This window comes from Phycodurus eques, chromosome 2, assembly GCF_024500275.1.
Source record: "Phycodurus eques isolate BA_2022a chromosome 2, UOR_Pequ_1.1, whole genome shotgun sequence".
NCBI classification, from domain to species: Eukaryota; Metazoa; Chordata; class Actinopteri; order Syngnathiformes; family Syngnathidae; genus Phycodurus; species Phycodurus eques.
Genome location: NC_084526.1, coordinates 20,706,002 through 20,731,335, shown reverse-complemented (window position 1 = coordinate 20,731,335; position 25,334 = coordinate 20,706,002). Strand labels below are relative to the sequence as shown.

Genomic DNA, 25,334 nt, shown 5'->3' with positions numbered 1-25,334 from the left:
ATGCCGAAGTCTGGAGTGGCAGAGAAGTATGTTAGAATAATACAGGACATGTACGAGGGCAGCAGGTGTGACAGACGAATTTAAGGTGGAGGTGGGACTGCATCAGGGATCAGCCCTGAGCCCCTTCCTTTTTGCAGTGGTGATGGATAGGCTGACAGATGAGGTTAGACTGGAATCCCCGTGGACCATGATGTTTGCAGATGACATTGGGATCTTCAGTGAAAGCAGGGAGCAGCTGGAGGAACAGTTAGAAAGATGGAGGCATGCACTGGAAAGAAGAGGAATGGAGATTAGCCGAAGTAAGACAGAATATATGTGCATGAATGAGAGGGGTCGTGGGGGAAGAGTGAGGCTACAGGGAGAAGAGATAGCAAGGGTGGAGGACTTTAAATACTTGGGGTCAACCGTCCAGAGCAATGGTGAGTGTGGTCAGGAAGTGACGAAAACGGGTCCAAGCAGGTTGGAACGGGTGGAGGAAGGTGTCAGGTGTGTTATGTGACAGAAGAGTCTCTGCTCGGATGAAGGGCAAAGTTTATAAAACAGTGGTGAGGCCAGCCATGATGTACGGATTAGAGACTGTGGCACTGAAGAGACAACAGGAAGCAGAGCTGGAGGTGGCGGAAATGAAGATGTTGAGGTTCGCTCTCGGAGTGACCAGGTTGGATAAAATTAGAAATGAGCTCATCAGAGGGACAGCCAAGGTTCGATGTTTTGGAGACAAATTTAGAGAGAGCATACTTCGATGGTTTGGACACATTCCAGAGGAGAAATAGTGAATATATTGGTAGAAGGATGATGAAGATGGAGCTGCTGGCCAGGCAAGAGAGCTAGAGGAAGACCAAAGAGAAGGTTGATGGATGTCGTGAGGGAAGACATGAGGGCAGTTGGTGTTCGAGAGGAGGATGGAGGAGATAGGCTTACATGGAAAAGGATGACACGCTGTGGCGACCCCTAACGGGACAAGCCGAAAGGAAAATAAGAAGATTATCACTAATTCAGTTTCAGTCTTCGTTCCAGTAGCTCACATGTACATAAAATGACATTCCACACAATTTAAAAAATGTAAAACAAAACGTAAGAAAAAATATATGAAAGAAGCAGTGACTGAGACAACTATTTCAGATGGGTAAACGTGAATAAATGGGGATGTTAAAAAAACTTGTGTTATTAAGTACATATGTTTTTAAACTATCAATTTTATGAAGCAAAATCCTACAGTGAGGCTCTCATTCGATTCTGCTGGTGTACCGTAAGAAGCCGTAAGGGGCGATAACGAGCTTATTTCGCCATTAATCGACAAGCAGGAAACCAACGAGGAGGAAAGAGGACGTAACGAGGAAGACGAGAAGCAAGCGACAAATGGCTTGTCAACAGTGGCGACCTGACCGCGGACGATGCATCAGAACCTACGGAATCGTTCTCCTTTTGTCGACGAACAATTTCCTGCAGTGTGTCAACGGTAGGTTCCTTTCGTGGTTACTGTGAATGTTCAAGATGTACCTGTCAACAGTGTCGCGCATACACAACAGTTACGCCTTTTGCGACCGGGTCAGGCTAACACTCAAAACTGGCTAGTTCGGGTCACCAGAGGTGCTACTTGTCCATAAAATTTATTTCACATATTGAGTTGTTATGTTCTGATGTTTCAATTTAAACAGACATTAGCCTGTCGTGTACATACAAAATGTGTTAATACCGAGATGAGTGCACATTGTTGTTTGCCTTTAAAGGGTACCTGAGTTCCTCGCACGTTGGCCAGGAGCCTCCGTACACCAGAGATGCCCAGCCAGGCTCGGTCATCACCAGCCCGGAGGTGCCTGCTGCAGCCTCAGGTAAACTCTTCATTCATTCACGTTCTTCAGTTTTTTGCGTTTCCATTCCCACAACGGACTTCTCCGTTTTCAAGGCATGAGTGGTTCAGTGGTATAATTCTCGCCGGCCACTCTGGACGATTTTACGGTTCAACTGGCTTCCGATTCCAGCTGTGGCCGTTGGGGCAACGTTGGTCAAGTAATCTTGTTCTTCCTGTTTGTAGATTCTTCACACCGCTCCATTGAAATTGTTCAACTGTATATGAGTTCAACTTTTCAATAAAATGTAAAAGATAACATTTCATTTGCACCTCATAGGTATGATACTAAAATTTTCAAAATACCATCCATCTGTCCATCCATTTTCCATACCTTCACATAAAACAATATGATATCAGCTGGAGGAGTGTTAAACAAATGAGCCTAAGTTTGTAAGAATCTGATAAGGATTAAGGATTTTGTCACTTTTTATGAAAAAAAATTGCCAAAATGTTCTGCCCAGAAATCTGTGTAAATCATTAGGAACCTGAACCCTTGACTCTTTGGTCTGATATGTTATATGTATGTGTGTGTGTGTGTGTGTATATATATATATATATATATATATATATATATATATATATACACACACACACACACACACACATACACGTGTGACGTGTATATATCATGTGTGAATGTGTGATTTTCAGTGCCAAAATCGAGGAACATTTTCATCTTTGTCAGAACCAAAGAAAAGCTCCAACCGAATTGAAAAATTCAAAAACCAGGTGGTAAATGGATTTTCCAGCAATGTAATCTGAAAAAGAACAAGTATTACCTTGTGTGAAACACTGAGAAAACGTCATTTTGGTGGACCTCCACTAAATGAATGTGCCGAAATCAAGTACAAAAAAGAATGGGAAGAAAATGGCAGCCATTTCTCTGGATTTAGTAACATACCCACTACTCACAATCGGCTACAGGAAATTGTGAACATTGTAAACAATTTGAGTAAAATATACAGCCGTACTCAAACCCATAATGAGAAGTAAAGGTATGTTATTGGAGCAACTGCCTTCCTTATCATGTTATTAGGAATCCCACTCAAGTTTTCAACATAATTGGTTCCTGTATCGCGGAATGGGCAGGCTATGCAGCTATAACGAGATGACCATTCCAAATATGTATCACATTTGTACAAAATGAAAACAAAGAGGTTTAGGGATAGGGTTGGGGTTTAGGATGGGTTACAGTTAGGGTTAGTGGGATCATATAGCCATTCATATTGCAGTGGCGTGTGTCCTCCAGCCAGTAATATCGGAGAGGGGCATGTCTTGCCTCGAACACAAGTGGGATTCCTAATAACGCTTCCTTATCAGTCAGGCCACAAGGTGCCACACTTTCAACAGCCCATAATATGCATAAATGGTGCAGTAGGGGGCGGTGCAAGTTAAATCTGATGATGTACAGTGGAACCTCCATTTAAGGGACATGGAACCTACAGACTTTGGATTTAATTTATAGAAAATAGTGCCCGGTTGGAACTCAAAATGTCCCTTTGTAGCGAACAAAGTCTGTTCATTCCAGAATTGGCAGCTGTTGTTTACTGGCGCAATCAACAGAGAGAGAGACACTGGCCAGTCCGGCTTCTGGGAAAAGCCGCAGTTGTCACAGTTTTTTTTCTCAACTCAACTTTATTTCTAAAGTACTTTTAAATACAACCACAGCTGAAAACAAAGTGGTGGAAATTGAAAACAAAAACCAAACAGAAAAACACTAAAACAGATGCTAAGTCTTGGAAATGGGTTTTAAGACAGGTTTTCGGGATCTCGTTTGATGTGTGTCCCGTGTCTGAGACGCACAAAAATTTAAAATTCTTCTGACAGACGTTCCCAGCAGACCCTCACAATACGTTTGGGCCTGCCAGTTTGGACCGGCATCTCTCCCCACCAGCGGAGCCAACACACCACCAGGTGGTGATCCGTTGACAGCTACACGCCTCTCGTCACCGGAGTGTTCAAGACATGCGGCAGCAAGTCCGATGACACGACCACAAAGTTGATCATCGAACTGCGGCCAAGAGTGTCCTGGTCCCAAGAGCATGTATGAACACCCTTATGCTTGAACATGGTGTTTGTTATGGACAATCTGTGATAAGCATAGAAGTCCAATAACAGAGCACCGTTCGTGTTCTGATCGGGGGGGTTCCTTCCTCCCAGTCACGACCTTCCAGGTCTCACTGTCTTTGCCCATGTGAGCATTGAAGTCCCCCAGCAGAATGTCTGATTCCCCAGTGGGAGAGCTCTCCAAGTACACCTTTCAAGGACTCCAAAAAGGGTAGGTACTCTGAGCTGCCGTTTGGTGTACACCCACAAACCGCAGTAAAGACCCATCCCCCCCACCTGAAGATGGTGGGAGGCTACCCTCTCGTCCACTGCGGTGAACCCCAATGTACAGGCACTGAGCCGGGGGGCATTAAGTGTACCCACGGTTGCTCTGCGGCTCCCACCGTGGCCAACTCCAGAGTGGCAGAGTACAACCCTTCTCGAGAGGACTGGTAACACAGAGTCCAAGCTGTGTGTGGAGGCGAGCCCGACTACGTCTCGTCGGAACTTCTCAACTTCACACACCAGCTCAGGCCCCTTCCTTGCCAGAGACGTGACATTCCATGTACTTAGAGCCAGCTGTAATTAGGCATCGGATCCCCAAGGTCCCTGCCTTCGGCCACCACCCAGCTCACACTGCACTCACCCCCTATGGCGCATCCCACAGGTGGTGAGCTCATGGGAAAGGGGACCCACGTTACCATTTCGGGCTGTGCCCGGCCGGGCCCCATGGTTGCAGGCCCAACCACCAGGCGCTCTTCTTCGAGCCCCACCTCCAGGCCTGGCTCCAGAGGGGAGCCCCGGTGACCTGCGTCTGAGCAAGTGAAAAGGTCTTCCAATGTTATTATACATCATAGGGGTCTTTTGAGCTTTGTCTGGTCCCTCACCAAGGACCTGTTCGCCATGGGTGACCCTGGCAGGGGCATAAAGCCCCAGAAAACGTACCTCCAAGAATAATTGGGACATAAAAACCCCTCCACCACAATAAAGTGACTGCTCAAGGAGGGCGGTTTTAAAACCGGAGGTCGAAAATTAAGCAGAGGCATGAGCCTCCTGTATGCAGGAAAAATCCTGTCCAAATATTCGTCCGTACATTCTTGCAGCTAACACCAGAAGGTTCTTGTTTAATTTCAGCTTCTTCCACTGATGAGGAGAGCTACGCCTCCAAATGTCCCAGTGGGGGGCTGTGCAGTCGATTGCCCGCTGACTGCATACAATGCAATTACCAGCACAATTGCACCTACGGGAAACCAACCTCCTTTTCCTGTAAACCCAAAAAGGGCGTTCACTGTGTTGTGAGTAACTTTATCTCCTTCAATTTGAGTCATCATTCTTTGTTGAGCTTCTTGTGTCTCACCACTGATGCCATGTTTGTGTTTTGTACAGGGAGAGTCGGGCCAGCAGCAAAGCAACTTGTCTCTTTCTGTCACCTGTCAGTTTTGCTGGCAGCTGGACGCAACGCAGTACCGCTGCTCCAACTCCACCAACTGCATGACTGTGGCCTGCCCCCGGCAGCGCTACAACGCCACTTGCAACGTCTTGGAGCATGTGCACTGTTTAGGTACTCCTCTAAAACCTCATCACAACACTCTTTGGTTTGGTGCTCCACTTTTCTAATTGCTTATTTTTGTGTTAGCATCATGTTTTTTCAAAATTCATAGCATACATGAGATGTGGAAATGCTCTGAAGTGTTTGAAATTCCTGACAATGAGAAAAAAAGATATATATTTTTTGTTTGATGGTTTAAAAACTATGATGATTTAAATATCATTTAAAAAGTTATAATTTTGAGTAACAAGTCATACAGTGGACCCTCGATCGAATGGACTCATGGGCCGCGGGTTGTCCGACATTGAAGCACTTTTTGTTTTAGGCCATATGCACCCATATTACTGTACAGTACAACATTATTCTGTTGTGGTTTGTTTTTATTGGCCTAAAACGGCCAGTACAATACAAAGTTACTGTTTAAAAAAAAAAAAAAAGCTTGAAAATGTTTGAAAGTTTCATATTTTATCCAAACCTACATGTCATTTTACAAGTATAATTTTTTTAATTAAAAAAAATCTATTAGACTAAAGAGAGATATTACTATACAAGAATTCTAATACACAAAAAAATTTTTTTTTTACAATTAAAGGAAGTTGTTTTTCCTGTATTACAAAGAACTATTTTTACAAAAATGTTAAAATGTTGCTCGAAGACATTTTGAAAAGTTGCACTTTTATCAGTCAAAATTCTCAATATTAAAAATTTGTTGTAATAAAAAAAAAACATTTTGAGAAAAAACGTTGGTATGAGATTTTGAAAACAGCCATTTTGCACACCAAGGTATAGAGATGTACTTTTATTATAAACTGTTATAAAATAAATGTTTTATTTCAATTAACTGTAAATTATTAATGTAATATGGGGAAGGTCATTTTACAAGAATAACATTTTAATCTTATGGGATATAAAGTCATATAGTAAAAAAGCAAACAAACAAAAAAAAAAAAAAACATAGTTATTCAGTTAAGTTACCTGGATATAAAAATGGTGTCCTGCTTGAATTTCTTCTCCCTCTGCCATTACAAAATACACTCTTGGTTATTCTTAAGTATACGTATACTCTCACTCGTTCATCTGTAGGTAAAAGGCGTTTTCAGAAGCGTTTGTATTGTAACTGGACCGGAGGATACAAGTGGTCCACGGCGTTGGTGCTCAGGTAAGAACAAAGCTTATAAAATACATTTTTTAATTTATTTTTTAATTTGTATTACCTTTTACTGCTGAACTTTTCCAGATCTTTAACAGCACCCCAATATGTTCCCCTATGTATGCCCAACACACGTTGAAGTCGTAATACGCATAAAGTTGTCTACTTTAAAGGTTATATTAAAAAAATACACCACAACTAAAATGAGCAATCAATTATGTATTTGCATTCAACAAAACTCGTGTGGATTCACTGTACAGTGGTGCCTTGATATATAGTTTAATTTGTTCCGTGACCACGCGCGTAACTCAAAAACTTATCTCCAAAGATATTTCCTCATTAAAAAGAATGGGAACGCAATAAATCTGTTCTGAATCTAGTCATAAAAACATAATAGAAGAGATTGTAACGATATTAGCTGTTTTTATGAAAAATAATCAAGCCAAAAGTCTCACATACAGTATAAAAACACAAACTGAAGTTTCATTTCCGTCGCTGTACCTTTTTAAATGCCCTCTCTGCTTTTGTTGTGCATCCCTCGACCACCGCCCTCTCTGCTTTGTTGTGCAGGAAGGCTGTGTGTCTTGTCAGCGGTCGAAAAACCTTTTATTTTACATGGATTTCAATTTAAAAAAAAAAAAAAAAAAAAAAACTTGCACTCAATAGTACAGCATTGTGTACAAACACGGTACAATATTGGCACCACACTCTTTAATAATGTTTGGCATATGGCGATCGATCTGCTCTACGTGATTCCTCCACAGCAAATGCTCTGGTCTTCAGTTGGCGTATCGCCATAACTTCTCCAGCAATCTTGTCCACAGCTTTACATTGTTTTAACACCTGGCTGGCGTTCTTGTATTTTATTTTTGTATTATGTTAATTGTTAGTCCGTGTGGCTGTGGTGCTTTCCATTGTAGGTTTGAAGGAGGCTCTGGTTGTTTGAAATAGACAACGTATCATTCTCTTTGTCTTATAGTTTAATTTTCAAGTGAACTCCAACTGGTAGTGGCAATCTACAGCTTGAAGCCTCGTTTTTTTTGCACAATATTTACTAATTCTATCAGCCAAACTGCTGTTAGCTCTCGAGTGGAGCCCCCCTCTGCCATACAGCACACGTTTCTCAAGTTTGGGCTCACAAGTCAAAGCAAAAATTCGACCAATCGACGGGTCGTAACTCAAAAAACTAAGTTGGGTCACCCATATCTCGAGGCACCACTGTGTGTGTAAAATAGAGCTCTATGACAAAGCAGCAAAGAGGTTATGTGTTTTTTGTTTTGTTTTTGTTTCTACTCTCACTTAGCATCACCCTCGGTGGTTTTGGGGCAGACCGCTTTTACCTGGGCCAGTGGAGAGAGGGTCTAGGCAAGCTGTTCAGCTTCGGAGGTCTTGGCATTTGGACTTTGATAGACGTGCTTCTCATCGCCGTGGGTTACGTGGGCCCGGCAGATGGTTCTCTCTACATCTAAAAAAAGACATAGGAGAGGATGTTTCAGGCACGGCTCGTGCGCCAAGGACTGATGATCTCCCGATACCACTTTCTCAGCACCGCCCCGGCATTCCCATCTGCTAAGACGCAGGAAGTGTTTTCACGCCTCGTACCCGAGGATGACTGCGCACACACAAACACAAAGACAAGCGGCGGCTCAATCCCAATCAGTCTCCTCTGGCGTGAGCGAGCAGATGGAGCACTGTACCCGGCAATTAAGTCCTGATGGGAACTCGCTCTTTGAAAAGAGCCGCTGAGATTATCTCGGACCGCCACAGCAGTGGTTGGTTTTCTCTCACTGAAGGCTGATTGAGACGCCATCAGGTGACAAGTTGAGGAATACAATGAGTCTCAACTGTACAACTATAATCCCTGGCCCCCCCGAGTAATATACAGTATTGTAATAAAAGGTCTCCACTAAGGCTGCGTTATTTTAGGACCCTTTCACACTGCCTGTGAAATTGTATTTTGTTTACTGTTTCCTGTGTCGATTTTTCTGTATTACTGGCATTGACACGCGATGGTGGTATGAGGCAATTTTCCAGCTTTGGAGGTCGTATCAGAGCCATAACTGTAAGAAAATTACACTAATGATCACTTTGTTGTAGTAAAAGATTAAGCTCTTTTCACTCTGCTCATAAAATAAGATTTTTTATCAGGTTTTTCCATATAAATTACACTGACCCGCAATAGGGGTGCAAAGGTAACTCATCGATTTTCTGGCTTCGGAGGTAGTATCAGGACGGTAAGAAGTTCAGACCACAACTGTAAGAGCATTAAACCAAGGATTGCTGTCCTGTCCTGTATTATAGTAAAATGTAGACCCTGTTTCACACTACCAGTAGGAACTGGAATTTTCTTAATCTCCCCCCCTGTATAAATAAGGCAAATGCCGAATGGGGATACGAAGTCTACCTGACAATCTTCCATCTTCAGAGGTAGAATTAGAGTCATCAAAAAAGTTCAGGCTGCAACTGTAAGAATATTACACAGAGGAGGAATTAATTCTTAGTAAAACGTTATGTCCCTTTAACTGCTTTTTCCAAATAAGTGACGGCGACACAGATTGGGAGTATAAAGTCGACAGGGCAATTTTACGATCGGATCCGTAACATAAGTTCAGGCTGCACCTGTAAGAACATTTCCTCAAGTGATCTATTGGGATAGAATTGTAAGCATGGACATCGTCCAAGGCTGAATATTCTTAAGCCCCTTTTTCAGTCCTTGTAAACATTTATTTTCATGACCGTTCCTATATTGCTGTTCTGTATTAATGACATTGATGTGAAATGGGGGTTGTCAAGATGACAGACTAATTTCCTCTTTCACCACTTGCATATAAGGGCATTCCGCTGTGCCAGGAGCAGGGTGTGAAGTTTTAACACCTGCCGCTTACCAGGGAGGCTCTGGGACAGTACACACGTTTGCGGCAAGCCTTTTTCGCTGGATTTTACGTAAAAGGCAAAGCTGGATAAATACCGACTCCGATGCGGCAATTTTAAGGGATCTGTGTGTGTGAAAGGGCGTCTAATTTGAATCAGCATGTTGCATAGACTTGACTAAGACTTTTCGGGTAGTTTTTTACATTATTCAGCTCACTGAAATGCGGACTAGCAATGTAAACTAAACGTCCATAATGTCGGTAAAAGGTTGAGTGTGTATAGAAACGCATTACGGGTCTGGAGCTGTCATCACTTCGGTGCAATGGAGCCAACATTATCTTCTCTTACTGTGTGTTTGTGCGTATATGACCGCTAATGTCGCAATTCCTGTGTTGCCCTGAAGTGACTGACAGGATCATAGGGTTGGACGAAGAAATGACATCATAAGCAAGTGCATCAGAATCAGCTTTATAGGCCAAGTTTGTTGCAAGACACAATGAATTTGTCTCCAGTAGTTGGAACCACTCTAGTATAACAACAAACAGCCCATATGGCGAAATATACATTTAGGACATAAAAAACACCAGTGGGGAGAATCATTGAGCAAATGAAAGTACCACTAGTGTGGTGATGCTGACATAATGGCAATTGTCCAAATGATTCAGATTCATCAAGCAGTTAGAGCAGTTTAAAAGTGACTAATATGCACTGCTCTGGTTCAGTGATGATTGTGCAAACGGTGCAGAGAATTCTCAAAAACGAGTGATAACAACAGGATGCAAATAGTGCAGCGTGATAAAACAGTGAGTGTATGAATAATGTAGAATTGTCGTAACAGGGATGTGCAAAATTGGCAGCATGTTACAATGAAATTGTAAGTTAACTGTTTTAAGAGGTTAATGGCAAGAGGGGCATAAACTGTTGGAATATCTGCTTGTTTTGGTTTGCATTGTTTGATAGCGCCTCCCTCAGGGAAGGAGCTGGAATAGGTGGTCACCAGGATGTGGAGGGTCCAAGAGGGTTTTGCATGCCCTTGTTTTAGTCCTGTTAGCATGCAATTCCTCAAGAGTGGGTAGGTGGGTACCAAATGTTTTTTTCGGCAGCCTTGACTGTCCGTTACAGTCTTTCTGTCAAACCAGACTGTGATGGATGAACACATTCAGAGCATTAATCCTCTCTCTTGCTGTAGGACCTTTTCTTGCCATGTGTGCAATGTGCAGTTCATGTTCATGTGTACTTTGTTTTTTTTAAAAACACCGTAAATGAAATTTTTTGTTGTGTAAATAAAAGTCATGAAATGCAATATGTTTCTGCCTAAATGGATGACTGGAATTATTTTAAGAATATTCATTAGTGCAAAATAAGTTTTATGCTAACATAGTACATGGTTCAGCATTTAGGTGTTATGACTACTGTAAGACGACACGAAAAAAGGTGAGTTTGTGTGGAGATTAATTTGTAGAAGGCATTTTTATATTAATATAAATTAAATGATCTTCAGTATATTGTATAATCTTTATTGCTGAATTCATGTTGACATGTTTACATGCAACTATTACAATCAAATTAAAGTAAATTTTTGAAGAAGTACCTTACAAGGACAATATTTTGGCTGACTTTCTTTGCACGAAATGATGTACAATTACAATATGGTAACAAACTTCAACTTCATGCTCCCTTTGTGGGTTGTGGTAAAGATGGCTAATAGTGCTTGTCTTGTGTGGTGTTTGAACTGGCTTGTCAATGTGTTAACACTGCACAATTATGGATAGAGCTTGAAGTGGATAACTCACCAATCACGTGTTTTGACTTTAACAACACATATGGCACACTGAAAGCAACAGGTGCTGGGTCTGCACGACAAACTAGCAGCGGTTCCTCAAGCATGTGGAAATATCTTACTAAAAATAAGACTTGACAGCGCGGTGACCTGTCAAAAAATGCAAGTGCTATGCACGCCCATCTTAATAGGCATCCACTAAAGTCAGCTGACGAACAAGATAAAGCTTCACCGCAGCAATCAATTAGCAAATTCACCAAATGCCCTCGTGGAACAGAGAAAAGGCAGCAAACGTACTGAAGAGTGTTGTGCTCAAGCCTTCATTCTCACAAAAATGCTGGCAAGCTCTTCTTCCAGCTCCCAGTTGCTCCACCCCCAACTCACTCATCCAATGACAAACCACGCTCTTGACACCTTCACTGCTTCACAGACACAATTTATAGAAGACTGCAGCTGAGCAGAGACATTAGAGAGCAGGACACACATTGACATTGTAGGAGTTGCACAAATTGTTTTCCTTTGGCCGCCAATAGGAATTTAAAGTTATATTTTTAGCTTAGGTCATTGTGACACACATCTGGTACGTTAAAAACAAAACAACACCGCGTCTTCCGAAGAACTTCTTGTCATTTGAAGACATGTTGCATAATGACAAGGAAGGGAGGAGGTGTCAAAATAAAATAATTGACTGCTGTGCTCAGGCCACGGTAAGTTTACTCCACCCTAATTCTTGTACGTCCGGCTCATTGCTGTGCTGGCTCAGGGCAAAAGATTAAAAACTCTCTCTCTCAACTGATGCAATTGTTGCGCCGAGGTGAATTAGGGACTTAGAAATGCTCACCTTCGTTTCTCATGGGCAAAATATTATCCCTGTGGTTATTTGTGTGCATGATGCTGAATTTGGAGCTGTGTGATATAACTGAATAGATCTAAAACTAGTCGGGGTACGCATTTTGATTTTGGGTGACATTGGGTAAAGGTAAGGGAACAAAATGTTAAAACATAAAAGCACAAATTTTATTTTTATGTAAACAGGAACACAATAACATTTACAATTTAAAAAAACTGCTATCAATTAATGATTGTCAATTAAACTATATAAAATAAAATACAAATTGAATATAGAGCAACTCATATTTTCTTTTTAGAAAAGTACATCAATAGTTTGCAAAACGGCTGGCAGTAAACTCCAATAAATTGGGATTCCAAACTATCCCTCAAAATCAACTTACTGTACATCATTTTAGGAACATGCATCAATAAATGAAAAACTGCACATTTCTTGCAGTAAATTCACCGATAAATTGAGAACGATTCTCAAACTAATGTATACAATAAAATATCAATATTGATTCATATTCAACAGTTTAAATCTTTTAGGAAGGTGAAACAGCAATAGCTTCAAAAACTGCTAGCAATAAATTTTCCAATAAATCAATGATTCGTCAAACAAAATGCGATAAACTCAAAATAAACATCTTAAAATATTTTCTTTTTGGGAAAGTGGGACATCAATAGTTTGAAAAACGTCAAACTCCAAATAGTAAATTCTTCAATAAGTGAAATGTATTCTCCAGTATAATAATCCATAGAATAAAAAAATATATACAAATGTAGTAATAATACACAAGGTCCTAAATCTTATCAGTAAATTCACCAATAGATTAAGGGTTCTCAAATAAAATGTATAAAATAAAACATTTTCTTCAGACTTTTTCCTCATTGTTCTGTGTAGTGCTCAATCAATTTATCTTCGAGATCTTCATATAATACCTGAGACCTTCCCCATTGCTCTGAGTACTGTAGCTGTGTATCCACATCTGACATCATGTTAAAATACCAAGTTCTGTGTTTCCAAAAGACTCCAAACGTGTGTTAATCATTTACTCTTCTTAGATTGGCAAACGGTTTGTCTGACTTTCTCCATTCTTCGGAGTTGTGGTTGATCCAATAAATTCTGGAAGTCAATTATCATCACTGATGAGAAGTTAAGAGCTTGATGTTGAAATGTATAAAATGTGTGAGCTTCTACCACAATTTCACATATACAGTAATTTATTAAAAAATGTTGATTAATCAATTATTCATTTTTTTATTAATCAACTTTCTACATTTTTTAATTTAAGGAAATGCAGTTGAAAACACATCCCTACTTAACACCACTGCAAAGTACAACCATAATAGGTTTTGTGGAAAACAAGCCAGACTTCATTCAACTTAATTATATCTGATAAAAACATATTACATTGGAGTGGTTTACTGAGTTGAATTTTGTTCCTATAAAAATTGATAATTACACATAATAGTCCATTGGTGGCTGGAGAGGGAGACATAATCTTCCACAATTATCACTCAGAATGATGATAATCCAATTTAATCTTAGCCTGACAATCATATACAGTAGCCCCTAATGAGAATAATAGTGTAATCATGTGGTAATGATCACTAACAAAAGAATTATTATTTTTTTTTTTAGACACAAAAGAGAACAAAAGTGAATTCATTCCCGTTTTACATAAGCCACACACTTACTGTTGTACCATCACTCTCGATGCTAGAGCATTTGTTGTGACCGATTTAGGCGGACCCGCATTAAACCAAATCTTCCCACTCCTCCATGTTCCGTTGTCGTCAAACGGGATCCCACAGTGTGCGTCGTCTCGCAGTAGCTATGATTCAATCACAGCCCACCTAAAATTGTGGAAATTACAGTCTATAAAAAGCCGCCAGCGCTGTCCTTCGTCTTTGGACTCTTTGTTGTCGTTTTGTCACACAAACGCTAATTGAAGGGGGATGTGTGGATTTCCAATATTCAATGCATAGCAGCATATCCTTGACAAAATAATCATATTTTTATGTTTGTGACATTAAAGTTGCCACACTTCATTTTGTAACTTCATTATCATTATGTAACAATTGTCTTGAGGTCAGTCAGCTTTGGCAGCATACTACAGCGGTGTATTTCTATGGTAGGAGCATCAAAGTATGATGTAACACTTAAATTCACCGTTTTGACTGCAGTATCTTATTGGTGACAAAGTATTCACACGTCAAGAAAGCCATGTGATTTAAAGCAGAGTTTGCATGGAAGCAAGCAGCATATCATACACAGTCTTCAACAAAGAACCTTATTCCTATAACGGCAACATCAAAGCATGCCTAACTTACCTTTAATGCCACACTTCATGGAGGACAGATTTTTCATTCCATTCAAACGTGACAACTTGGCATTCCATATCTATTTCCATTGCGGAGTCATCATGTCAGGAAGAATAAGTGCCACAAACAAAAGTGCAGTTTTAGCACTTTATTTGCACAGTTGGATTTGCACTGTACACGTACCCCCAGTTAAGGTGTAGAGGAAAGAACATAAGAGCATCTCTTCTTGCCCAACATGAGCATCCCCTGCCCTCACTCATATGCCAAGGAGAAAAAGTTTTTTTTTCATAAAAAAAAAATAAATAAAAGCAGCTGCATGCTGAACAATATATGGCTTAAGGAGACCCTTCCAGTGCCAAACGAATACCTTAAATTAAATTAAAAAGGTGTAAATTAGAAGAGAAATGAACTGTCCAGCCTCTATGATAGCATGTATGGCCTTGGTTTAAATAGCATGTAAAATGGAGTGTATAAACCAACACGGGGGGAGGCATATGGTGAGCTCCATGAACACAATACACCATCCATTGTGTGAGGTTTGCACACATTAAGACAGAACACTTCGATTTAAAAAGGGGAGGGGAGGGAGGGAGAGAAAAAAAAAAAAGAAAAAAAAAAGCTCCTTTGACATTTTTAGATGGATGTACAGGAAGTTCTCTGAAAGAAACAACAAATTAGTTAAATGCACTCAAATTTCCATTAGCCAAGTATTAATGTCGCCATATTAACACAAAATTTTGTATAAAAATAGAACAAGACACTTAACAAAAATAGATCAATGTCAAATAAGAGACAAGGGGGCAGCTCAGGTTTGGTATGAGCATGATGCTTTTGACGCATCAAGTCTGGGTAGAGGCACTCTTGCCCCCCCTCTCGGCCAGCAGCCCGCAGTGGAACCCACGGGTTCCGTCGGGGCCCCGTGGGAGCCTGGTGACGCCCAGGGGAAGGCCGTCCGCATTCTGGATCTTGCGGCCCAACATGGGGCTCCCCACTGGGCTGCTCTCCTGCGAGGCCACCTGCTTGCGCCTCTGCACCCACGGGCTGCCAGACGGTGTCAGGCTGCTGTCGGACGAGTAGTCGGCCCAGCGGCGCCCGGGCTCGGGGCTTAGCCGGCCCTGGCTGGCTAAGGGCGATTTGTGGGAGTGGGGGGATTTGCGTTGGGCGCAGGGACTGGCGCGGGGGCTGGACCACGGACTGTTGCGGGGCGACAGATGATTGTTCTGGAAGGCCACACCTGCGGCCGTTGGGCTTAGCTTGTTGCAAGACTGCGACTTGCGGGCTGGCCGGGGCGACGTGGGCGTGCTTTCCGTGTCCGAGGAACTGCAGGCCGAGTCGTCGGCGTGGTACTGGAGCTCTCTGACTCGGCTGTTGAGTGAGCGGCTTTTGCGCATCCCCGTAACGGGGCCCTCCTCGCTGGGCCGCTCCTTCTGGACTTTCTTTTTCGGGGGTTTGGTGCCGATCAGGACCACCTTCAAGCCCGGCGAGCCACTCCCGCCTTCCTCGCCGCCTACGGCCTCGTTGGCTTTGACGGCCGCCTCCACCTCTTCGAACTCCACGATGGCGCACTCCTCGGTGCCCAGCTGGGCATAACGGCCACTCAGCCTCTTTAGGTCGGCCGGCAGGTCCTTGCCGGGCTTGAGGACGCGCACCGACGCGATGGCGCCGTATGTCCCAAAGGCTTTGAGCAGCAGCTTCATCAGCTGCTCCTGCTGAGGGGCGCCGCTCTCGCCGCCTCCGTTCTTCGTGAGCCGGGCCAGCTCGGGCCAGCGCTGCAGCTCGCTCAGCAGCAGCATGCGGCTAGGCAGCGACTCGCTGGCGAAGACCGGCACAGCAGACTTGCGCCGCACCTTGCGGCCCTCGTCATTGAGCTCCAGTAGCTTGGATTTTCTCAGGGCAAAAGCGGTCGTTCTCCAGTCACGGGTCAAGTGTTTCACCTGAAAAAAACAAGACACCTGTGTTACATGCTGTGACTATGAAATGTCCATCCATCTCAATTAAATTTTGTCAAAATATCCCAGGCATCAAGAATTACAGTACACTTTAAAACCCCTATTTTTGCCTAAAAAATAAGTCTTGTTTGGAGGCGGCGGCGGTCCGGTTTGATGAGAATAAGCTACTGCTCGCCCACCCACTTTTTTTCCTAGTACGTGTATTTTTCATCAAAAAACAGTACGATTACAAAAACATTACATGGGAGTCAGGTTATATCCGGGACAGGAGTGCTACGCCCTGTGAGAAAGGGATGCAAGGAGTAGTGAATGGGACAGGAAAGAACAGGACAGTGTGTGACAGTTGTGTATAGCAATTACGTAGTGGCCCCACACCATGCAACTAATGGGACTTAGTTGGGTCTACAGACATGCTAATGAATCAAATATTTTTTAAACATTTTCATATTGTTCTCCCCAATATATTGGCCTATTTTTTTTATGTAACTGTTTTGCTTTTCCCATTTTTTCCACCGAATCGGGTATTTTTCATCGCAGCCATGGTTACCTTTTTGAAGGAAGTCAGCAGCTTGACGCTGACAAAGCCCAGCTTGTTGCGCCGCACGTGCTTGAGCAGGAAGGCATCATGCTCCAGGTTTTCGTCCGACAGGTAGTACTCGATCTGGGTCACTAGCTTTTGGATGAGCTCCTGGTCGGGGGGCTGCCAGCTCTCTTCCTCGAGCTCCCCACCGCTGGTCCCAGCACCACTGTATAGAGACAATCGAATTGTGTCATTTTCTGTCAAAAAAGTCCCTGTCCATCCCAATCTGACCCGTTGTTGTTCTACTCCAATCCTGTAGATGGCAGTAATGTAGCTTCATTAAAAAGCGGGAACCAAGTGCCACACCAGGGGCCTCATGTACAAAGGCTTGCATGGATTTCCTACTAAAACATGGCGTGAACTCAACTCCAGATGTATGCAACTCTGCATACTCATGAATCCAAGCACATTTCCTTTGTACATTCCAATCAACGTGGAAATGAGCGCACATGTTGGAGTAGCCGACTCCTCCATGTCCACATTTGAATATGCAAATCGCATTTAAATGAACCCTGCACCTGAGATGCCGATCTCTGCATGATCAGAAAAAAGGGCAAATGAGCTAGGTAATGAAGAAAAATATTTTTTCTGAATGTGAAGTTGCTCAATGAAGTGGAGGTGCGCAAGAAAATCCTCTTTGGCACGCTGTCGTCCGCCGTTAACAACACGCGAAAGAGCGGTGAATGGTACAGCGTGTGTGCGGCTGTCAATGCTGTGGAGTCAGATCAGCGCACACATGCTGAACTAAAAAAATATGTGGTCAGACATTAAGGTGGATGTGAAGCGGAGGACAGCTGCCCACAGCCAAAGGGTGGACAAAACAGGCAGAGGAACCGGCGCGGAGCCTCACCCCGTTCGAGGAGAGAATCGCTGCGATCATGTGCTCTCACATGCGACTGACTCTGATCACCCCACAAGGTTACCATGTATTTTTATAACTCATAACAAATGTGCTCATACAGTAACCTACACTGTGAGATAAAGGTTCATGCGTAAATGTTTTGTGTGTGCTATTTGTAATAAATCTTTTGAATTCAAATAGAAGCACATCATATCAAAGAGGATATCAAAAACTTTGACTCCTTTTTGATTACTCAATTTATTATTTTAATACACAGGAGTGGACACGCACGCTGAAAAAAAATTATGTTTTTTTTTTTTTAGGAGAAGAGGGGTAAATTATGTCAATTTAAAATTGTTTTTATTTGTTTGGACTCACCCCCTAAAACCCCATTCAGTCGCCAATCATATGGACAGTTACAAATGACTAGCGAATCACAATCAAATTTTTACTCCATGTACTATTCCAAAATAAGAGTCCAACAGATGAAAAATCAGATTTGATTATTTGAAAAATATCTATTAAACCGGAAAGAGTATGCTGGTGCGTTTCAGCTGTTGTGTCTCCCTCCAGAGAAGCTTCTCTTTTTTTTAAAACGGCTTACTTTAACCAGGATCCCTTGCTGTACCATGGCCAAAGATAGAAGCCCGAGTCTTTTGCGCCTCTCATAAATCCTCGCTGGGGGGGGGACAGCCGCCTCATTTCTAGGTAGCCAGCTAGCCTAGGCTAGTCAGCAGGCCTAGCCATCTTTCACACTGTGTTGGTTAAACCTTCTCCCATTCATTCTGGCGCACAGTTGCCCTTTTGTGGCCCTTCCATGTTATCCATGCAACAATTTTTATTTTATTTTTTTAAACAAACTGAGTTACACTGCGTACATGCGTAGAAACTATGCGCAGTTTATAATCAAGTATTTCGTATTTTTTTTAAGTAAATGCAGTTCTCATGAGAATAAAGTAAGAAGTACAGTATATTATTCTTTTATTCCTTGTGATTCCAACCTGAAAATTTGTGTAAATAGATGGATCATTCTGATTCTTTATATGCAATTATCTCACCAAATAAATCGACGCGCAGCAGAGGTTGGTTGCCTCCGCTAAATCCGTTAATCCCTGATAATTGTACACCTCGAAGGGCATTAACCCGCTTACACCATGGTCGCTTGCCAATGAAAATAATTACTGTAACGACCACATCATATTTATAGGTATTGTAGTCTAAATAGAAAGTTTTACTTCTTTTCTTTTCCCATGCAACGCCCGAGGACTTGATTTTGAAAAGTCATTCCAACCCCATAACCTAAGGGAATGTAAACACTATTAAGTATTCCAGTAAATAGATTTTCTAGTTTGACAATCAGACAAAGTTGGATAACAACCGTAGGTATGACAATAAAACAAGTTATTATTACACATAAATTCAGTCTATTTATAATCTGATGTTTGATGCAAGTTCTCAGTCTCGGTCTTCGTTGAATGGACGGCAGCATAAAAATTGTAGCAGGGCATCATTCAGAACAACGGTAAAGCGTTCAGTTCGTATTTGTCCGTTTTTGTGCCAGGTAATGTATCTGCAATTTCATTGCTTATTTTGTTGTTTTCTTCACGTTGATTTTACCCTCCTCATCTGTGAGTTGATTTAAATCTTATGGAGTTAACTCTTTGTGCCACTTCATTATTCCCTCAATTCCTCACCAGCATCTCAGTCAAAGGTGTTGTAATCACCAAATGTAAATGATTTAATCACAAATGACTGTTTTAATGACTTTTTCCACACAGGGCCAGGTAACTGAATATTTGTTTCCTTAATCAATGAAAGCACCATTTAAAAACAGCATTTTAAATTCACTTAGGTTATATTTATCTGATATTTACATTTACATGATCTTAAACAAAGTGAGGAAACCATGCAAAACTATACGAATTTGAGAAGGGGGTCAATATTTTTTCCCCCACGGCACTGTATATTCCTGTTGACCAATAGCATAACCATACAAGATACAAAATAAACTAACTGCCCCCTCGGGGACAATGAAGACAACTTGGATTGTAAACATTATCATTCTCCAGTTATGACGCTATTGTTGTGATGATTCTACTATTGCTACTTTCAAATGTACATCAGCTTTAATAGTAATACAGATTAACTAGTTTTGCCACCTTACCCCACCTGAATAATGATGACACGATTGACTGTTTCTTTGGTCCGGTGGCCTCACCACTAGCAGTGGTTAACTGCTAATGCTACGTGTGCTATGCAGTGAGTGACAGGCTGTACAGACTGCACTCGCATTTTTTATCCGTTCCACATAAATCACTTAGGTGGTGGTACTTCAAATGAATGAACAGTCTCGCCCGTTTTGGAAGATGCCACATCGGCTAATTAATTGTTCCATGTCGGTTTGGAGGCACCGCCACACAACAGACGTCGGGAACCCGTGAAACCGAGCGGCTGCTCGCCCTTGATCGAATACTTATTACTGGATATGCTTTGGAATATTCTTCATGGAAAGTCTAATTTATTTTTCGGTTTCACACACTTGCAATTGTTCTCCAGCTGATTCCATGATCGCGTATTCGCTCAGCTTTGGATGAAGCTATAAATAGCCTCTCACCTTTGGAATGGCTTGACAGGAAGTTAACCGAAAGCAGTGCCGATTGTCATTGTTCTAAATTTCAATAAGGCTCTTTCGCGATTTTGTGAATAAACAGTTGTTTTAAGGATTTGATTTATTTAAATGAGAAAAACATGTCGCTGTACTATGCCGCTGTAACCAGGAATAGGTAATTGAGCAAAAAAAAAAACAAAAACAAAAACAAAAAAAACTCAGTACGGGAAAACCGGAGTAGCAAGCAGGTATGCATTTTTCTAGAGGATGAAGAATATGTTTGAGTATTGTTATATATATTATCTCTCCACATGTTCCACCATATGCGTTCAAATATCCGTTGCTTAAAGGGTTCTAAATCACAACTATTGATGCTAACGTTAGCATGTCAATAGCTGTTAATGTTGGCATTAAGTTAAACTGACTTATTTAAAAGGGGAAGGAAACCAACTTCTTTGGGGCACGTTTTTGGGGGGACAGCAAGTTTTGACATCTAGGGTTTAGTACCCCTTTAAAGCAAAGCTATGTGGTTATTTTAAATAAACAAGGTGTCATGCTCTTTGTTTTAGGGCTAGTTTGACAGCAAAGTTCAAACGGGAGTGCCAATAAACCGGTTGAAATCGCTATTGATGAAATGTTCAATATTTGCCAAACTGCTGCTTAAAGTGAAGTGAGTTTAATTCAGTTTACTGCCACCATACAGCTCTCGAATCTCAAATTTGCACCTGCAAGTCAAAGCAAACATTTGGCCAAATGCTGGCTTGTATCTGGAAATACTCGTCAGGTCACTCATATCTCAAGGCATCACTGTATTGTTCTAATATTTGTCTCCTTTGCATATATTCATATTTGAGATTTTTGTATAATTTCCCTACATTTTTTAAATACATTTCTGCTGTAATATTTTTCAGTCATACAAGACTAGACGTGTCTTGACTTTGTGTATTCCTGCGGTAATATTTTTTTTATTGGTTAAAAAATTTAAATGTCAATTTTTCAATATAACGTTTTGTAGTAGTCAGTTTTGAATTCTTTTTTTTTTTTTTTTTTTTTTAAATCCATTTTTCTGTCATATTTTGTATTCCTAAACTTTTTGTATTTTTTGTAATATGGTTCTATGCTTATTCTAAAAGTTTTGTATTTTTGCTGTAATATTTCTGCTTATGTTGTAATATTTATTTCCTAATATGACATTCAAAAATGTTCAAATGCTACTTAAAGTCTGTACAATAAACTTATGATGACAGCAGTCTGATTATTTGCCAATTGTTTTGAACAAATGGAAAGAATGGATGGTGTTGTATTGTAATGGGCAGCATATGATTATTAGACATATACTGTATGCATGGGAAGTGGGCTCTCCCACTTAGAGAATCTCCCCTTACTACATTTTACATTCAACTCAATCAGCTTAGAAGTGGCTGGCAGAATTGCACTCTGCCTGCCCCCACAGCAACAAGACACTCAGTCACAGGTCTTGGTGCCAAGACCTCTCCATCTGAGAGGTCCACAGTCCCAATCCTCCCACGGAGAATATGCACCTAAACTCCCGCCTTTCCTCTCCTCTATGGTAATGTTAACACAAAGTCTTGTACAAAGAAGCAGATAAGTGAGGGGGGCCTGAATGAATTTTTGTTGTAATGACTCATCACAGTCCTCCGCATTCTCTCTTCATCCCCCACCCACCATCCCCTCAGCTTTCTAGCAAGCTGACCGCAAAGCTGGCTCAAACTCTCATCTTCCAATGAGAGTCAGCGCAAGCCTTTTAGATGTGAGGACGCCAACATAAATCAAAATGAACAATACTGTGGAATCCCCAACATCCAACCTAGTACATTCCAGAGCACTCTCATACGAAATGGACATACAGTAAACCCCCGCCTATTCTCCGTTTGCTTTTCACAAATTCACCTTATTTGCCTTTTTTTCCCCAGTGGAACCTAGCCTCAGCGATTTGCCCAAAAATTCTAATAGTCACACACAGGCACACCTGGTGCATTTTAAAAAAATAATAAATAAATAAAAAAAAAAAAAATAATAATAATAAAATAAAATAACTAAAACATTTATTTTTTAAGAGTTACGTTGTAAAATGAGTTTGAGATCATTTTAAACTGTTTTGCGATAATCGTTCATGGAATATTTACAGTTTAAAAGTATAAATATATTTGGGGGGGTGTAATTACCTGCATTTTTTCACTATTCGCGGCAAGGCTTGGTCCCTGTCCCCCGTGAATAAATAAAAACTCTAGATACTGTGTCGCATGATATAAACCATTAACCATCCAGACGACAGCTACCAATCATCTAGTCTCCTCCCACCTGCTATAAAGACAGAAAAAGCATAACACAAGGAGGTGTGGCACAAAGCGCTTTGTGTGCTATAAACCCATCAGGGTGTGGCCACGCTTGCCTCTGTGTGCAGGCAATCCAGGTAGGATTTCTCAAGAGGCAGGCTAAAAATAGCAGGCTGTGCCGCAAGTGGGGGTGAAAGTTCAGATTAAGGTGACAGTATCATCCTTTATCTCCCTTGAGTGTCTGGTAATTCCAGTAACACTGAGGCTTGCAGTCTATAGAGAGACCTGTCAGTCAGCCTGGCTCAGGCAGTCCTCGAGAGAGAGAGCGGATTTTACGTGCTTCCATTGCCACGTGCAATAAATATGCTGTTGATTGGCAGACGCTGTGTGCCAAAATCTGTTGAAAATGTTTTTTTACTGGGAGCAAGAAAGCCAGGAAAAATCAGCTGATCTGCTTTTCCTATTAAAACTATAGGCTGTGAAATTCAAACTGTTACAATTATCGTTAGTAGTAGTTCAATTGATAGAGATACAGGACAACATAATAGTGCTTTTAAATGCATTCTGTCCACCCAACTGGTCAAGGCAGAAGGCCACTCACACGCAGAGTTTTGGGGAAGCCATGCAGCCACATTGTTTGGTTTAGTTGGATCAAAAACAAACGACTTATGCCAACATAGTCACTTTCGCCTTAAATTTGTACTGAGCAACCACTTTTATCACAATAAGTTCCACTTCGGTTATCATCACAATAGTAGGGAAAAATATTTTTTTACATGTCTTTTTAATTGCAAGGAACTTGCTGCATATTAAACGTGCCATGGGTAACTTTAGTTGTCATGCATTTCCCATATAAGTATGAAAACAATCGCATGTTTTTAGCTTAGAAGTGACTCCAAATGCTGCCTGCCCACTCAACCAAATGTGACAAAAACAGCCCTATTGATAATAATCTCAATTTACGGTCACTTTCGCCACATTGTGCTGGGCAGCCAGGCCAGAGATGCTCGAACCGTTTTTGTTTGCAATAAGTTCCACTTCGGTTTCTCACATTTATATTCCTTGCCGCCACTGGCACTCCACGCACCCCACGCACCCCAAAAGATAAAGTGGGGAACTTTTTGCAGCTCGCCTACTCTCCCAAATGTGATTAAACAGGCAATTTCTTTAATAATGTCAACTTTAGCTATAATGGCATGAGTAGCCAGGACAGAGAAGCTTGAACCAGTTACGTTGCAATAAGTTCCACTTCTGGTTTTGTGGTTATCATGTGTATTTTCCATCAGTTGCATCCCCCCCAAAAAACACCATTAAAAAAAGATTCATTTAGAGTCTTTAATGTATGCAGTGCCGCCTTTATTAACCCAACTTTTCAAGGCAGATGGCCACCCACACGGAGTCTTGGGGAAGCCACTAATTTTTTTGACCAATGTCAATCTATTGTCACTTCAGCCACACTGTACAGTGTGTGCACCAGTTTTGTTGCAGGAAGTTTCATTTCCAGTTCTACGGTTATCATCTCCCCTCAAAAGATAATGAGCTTGCGCCATATTAAGTGCCTTAAATTAACATGTCCCCAAAACAAATATGAAATGTATTGAATTTTTGAGTGGAGCAGTGACTCTGAATGAGGCTTGCCCACCCTCCCAAATGTGACCAGATGCTTAGTACATACATTTCTATTGCCTTTCCGGTTTGGTTGCATGCATGCATCTTAAAATGCAAAGAGGCAGATGAATGAGTGCCCTGAGGTAACACCTTGGTAACAATTGGCTGCGTGTATGTCAAATTGAATTTGAGGAAAACGAGGTTGAATTCCCATTCAGATCTTAGTAGCTGACGTCGGGAAGCATTCACTTCCATTTATTGAGAAATCAATGGATTTTCAATTGTGAGATAAATAATAACATTTCAACGACCAAAGGGTGGGTTTTTAAAATCTATTTAGCCGCACTTGAACTTTCAAGTGTGCGTTTCCTGACTAACCTGGACTTGTCGTGCCTGCCGAATTCATCCTCGCTGCAGCTGCCGCCGATGAAGTCGACGTGCCCTGGCGAGAATTCCTCCGGCTCCTCGTCTTCGGCCGCCTGAATGGCTACGGTGATGGTCACCGTGCCCATCTCCTGCGAGAGCCGGTGGTCCTACGGTGATGACCTCCTCGGACGAGTCGGGGGAGCGCGGGCTGGGGATCCCCGCGGTCGCGCTCATGTTCTCCCCGGAGTAGGCGAAGGCGCCTCCGGAAGCCGAGCTGGAGTCGAGGAGGCGGGCAGGACGCGACGCCGCTCGACGGCTACTCTCGCGCAGGAGAACCCACGGAGCTCCCAAGACGCGCTCCACGGCTTGCCACGCGACCCCGATCCAGATCCGAGCGTCCGACGGAGCGGCCTGCGGAGCCGGCCAGACGCAGCCTGGAGCGGGAGAGGCCGACGACGGGCTGGAAGGGGAGGAGGCAGCAGCAGCACCGCCACCGCCGTGTACTGCAGCTACTTCCTCATATGTAAGAGGCTTTGTGGCTCCGAAGCGAGCTCTGGGATTGGGCCGTGGCGGCGTGTCGCGGCACTCACTGGCCCACAAGCAGAGGCTGACACAAAGCCAGGAGGGGGGCAGCAGGAAGGCGAGGCAACGCATGAAGGCGTTCACCAGAGCGTGCAT

The 25,334-nt window shown here is 42.1% G+C and overlaps 2 protein-coding genes across 3 annotated transcripts; one reads left to right on the top strand and one right to left on the bottom strand.

Moving 5' to 3' along the window:
- Positions 1-1,314: 1,314 nt before the first annotated feature.
- tm2d3 (TM2 domain containing 3) lies at positions 1,315-24,779 on the top strand. 2 transcript variants are annotated; one of them, XM_061669519.1, is made up of 6 exons: positions 1,315-1,459; positions 1,731-1,832; positions 5,033-5,193; positions 5,285-5,459; positions 6,531-6,606; positions 24,708-24,779. In XM_061669519.1, exons 1-6 carry the CDS (start codon positions 1,360-1,362, stop codon positions 24,718-24,720), a joined length of 627 nt encoding a protein of 208 aa, XP_061525503.1. In that variant the 5' UTR covers positions 1,315-1,359; the 3' UTR covers positions 24,721-24,779. The 2 variants fall into 2 exon arrangements, with proteins under 2 accessions (XP_061525503.1, XP_061525497.1); XM_061669513.1 differs by lacking the exon at positions 24,708-24,779 and adding an exon at positions 7,901-10,771.
- On the bottom strand, positions 11,956-25,334 carry larp6a (La ribonucleoprotein 6, translational regulator a). Its single transcript, XM_061669504.1, is given in 4 exon segments — positions 11,956-16,341; positions 16,904-17,102; positions 24,669-24,823; positions 24,825-25,334. Coding segments are annotated over 4 exon segments (1,959 nt in total). The 3' UTR covers positions 11,956-15,246.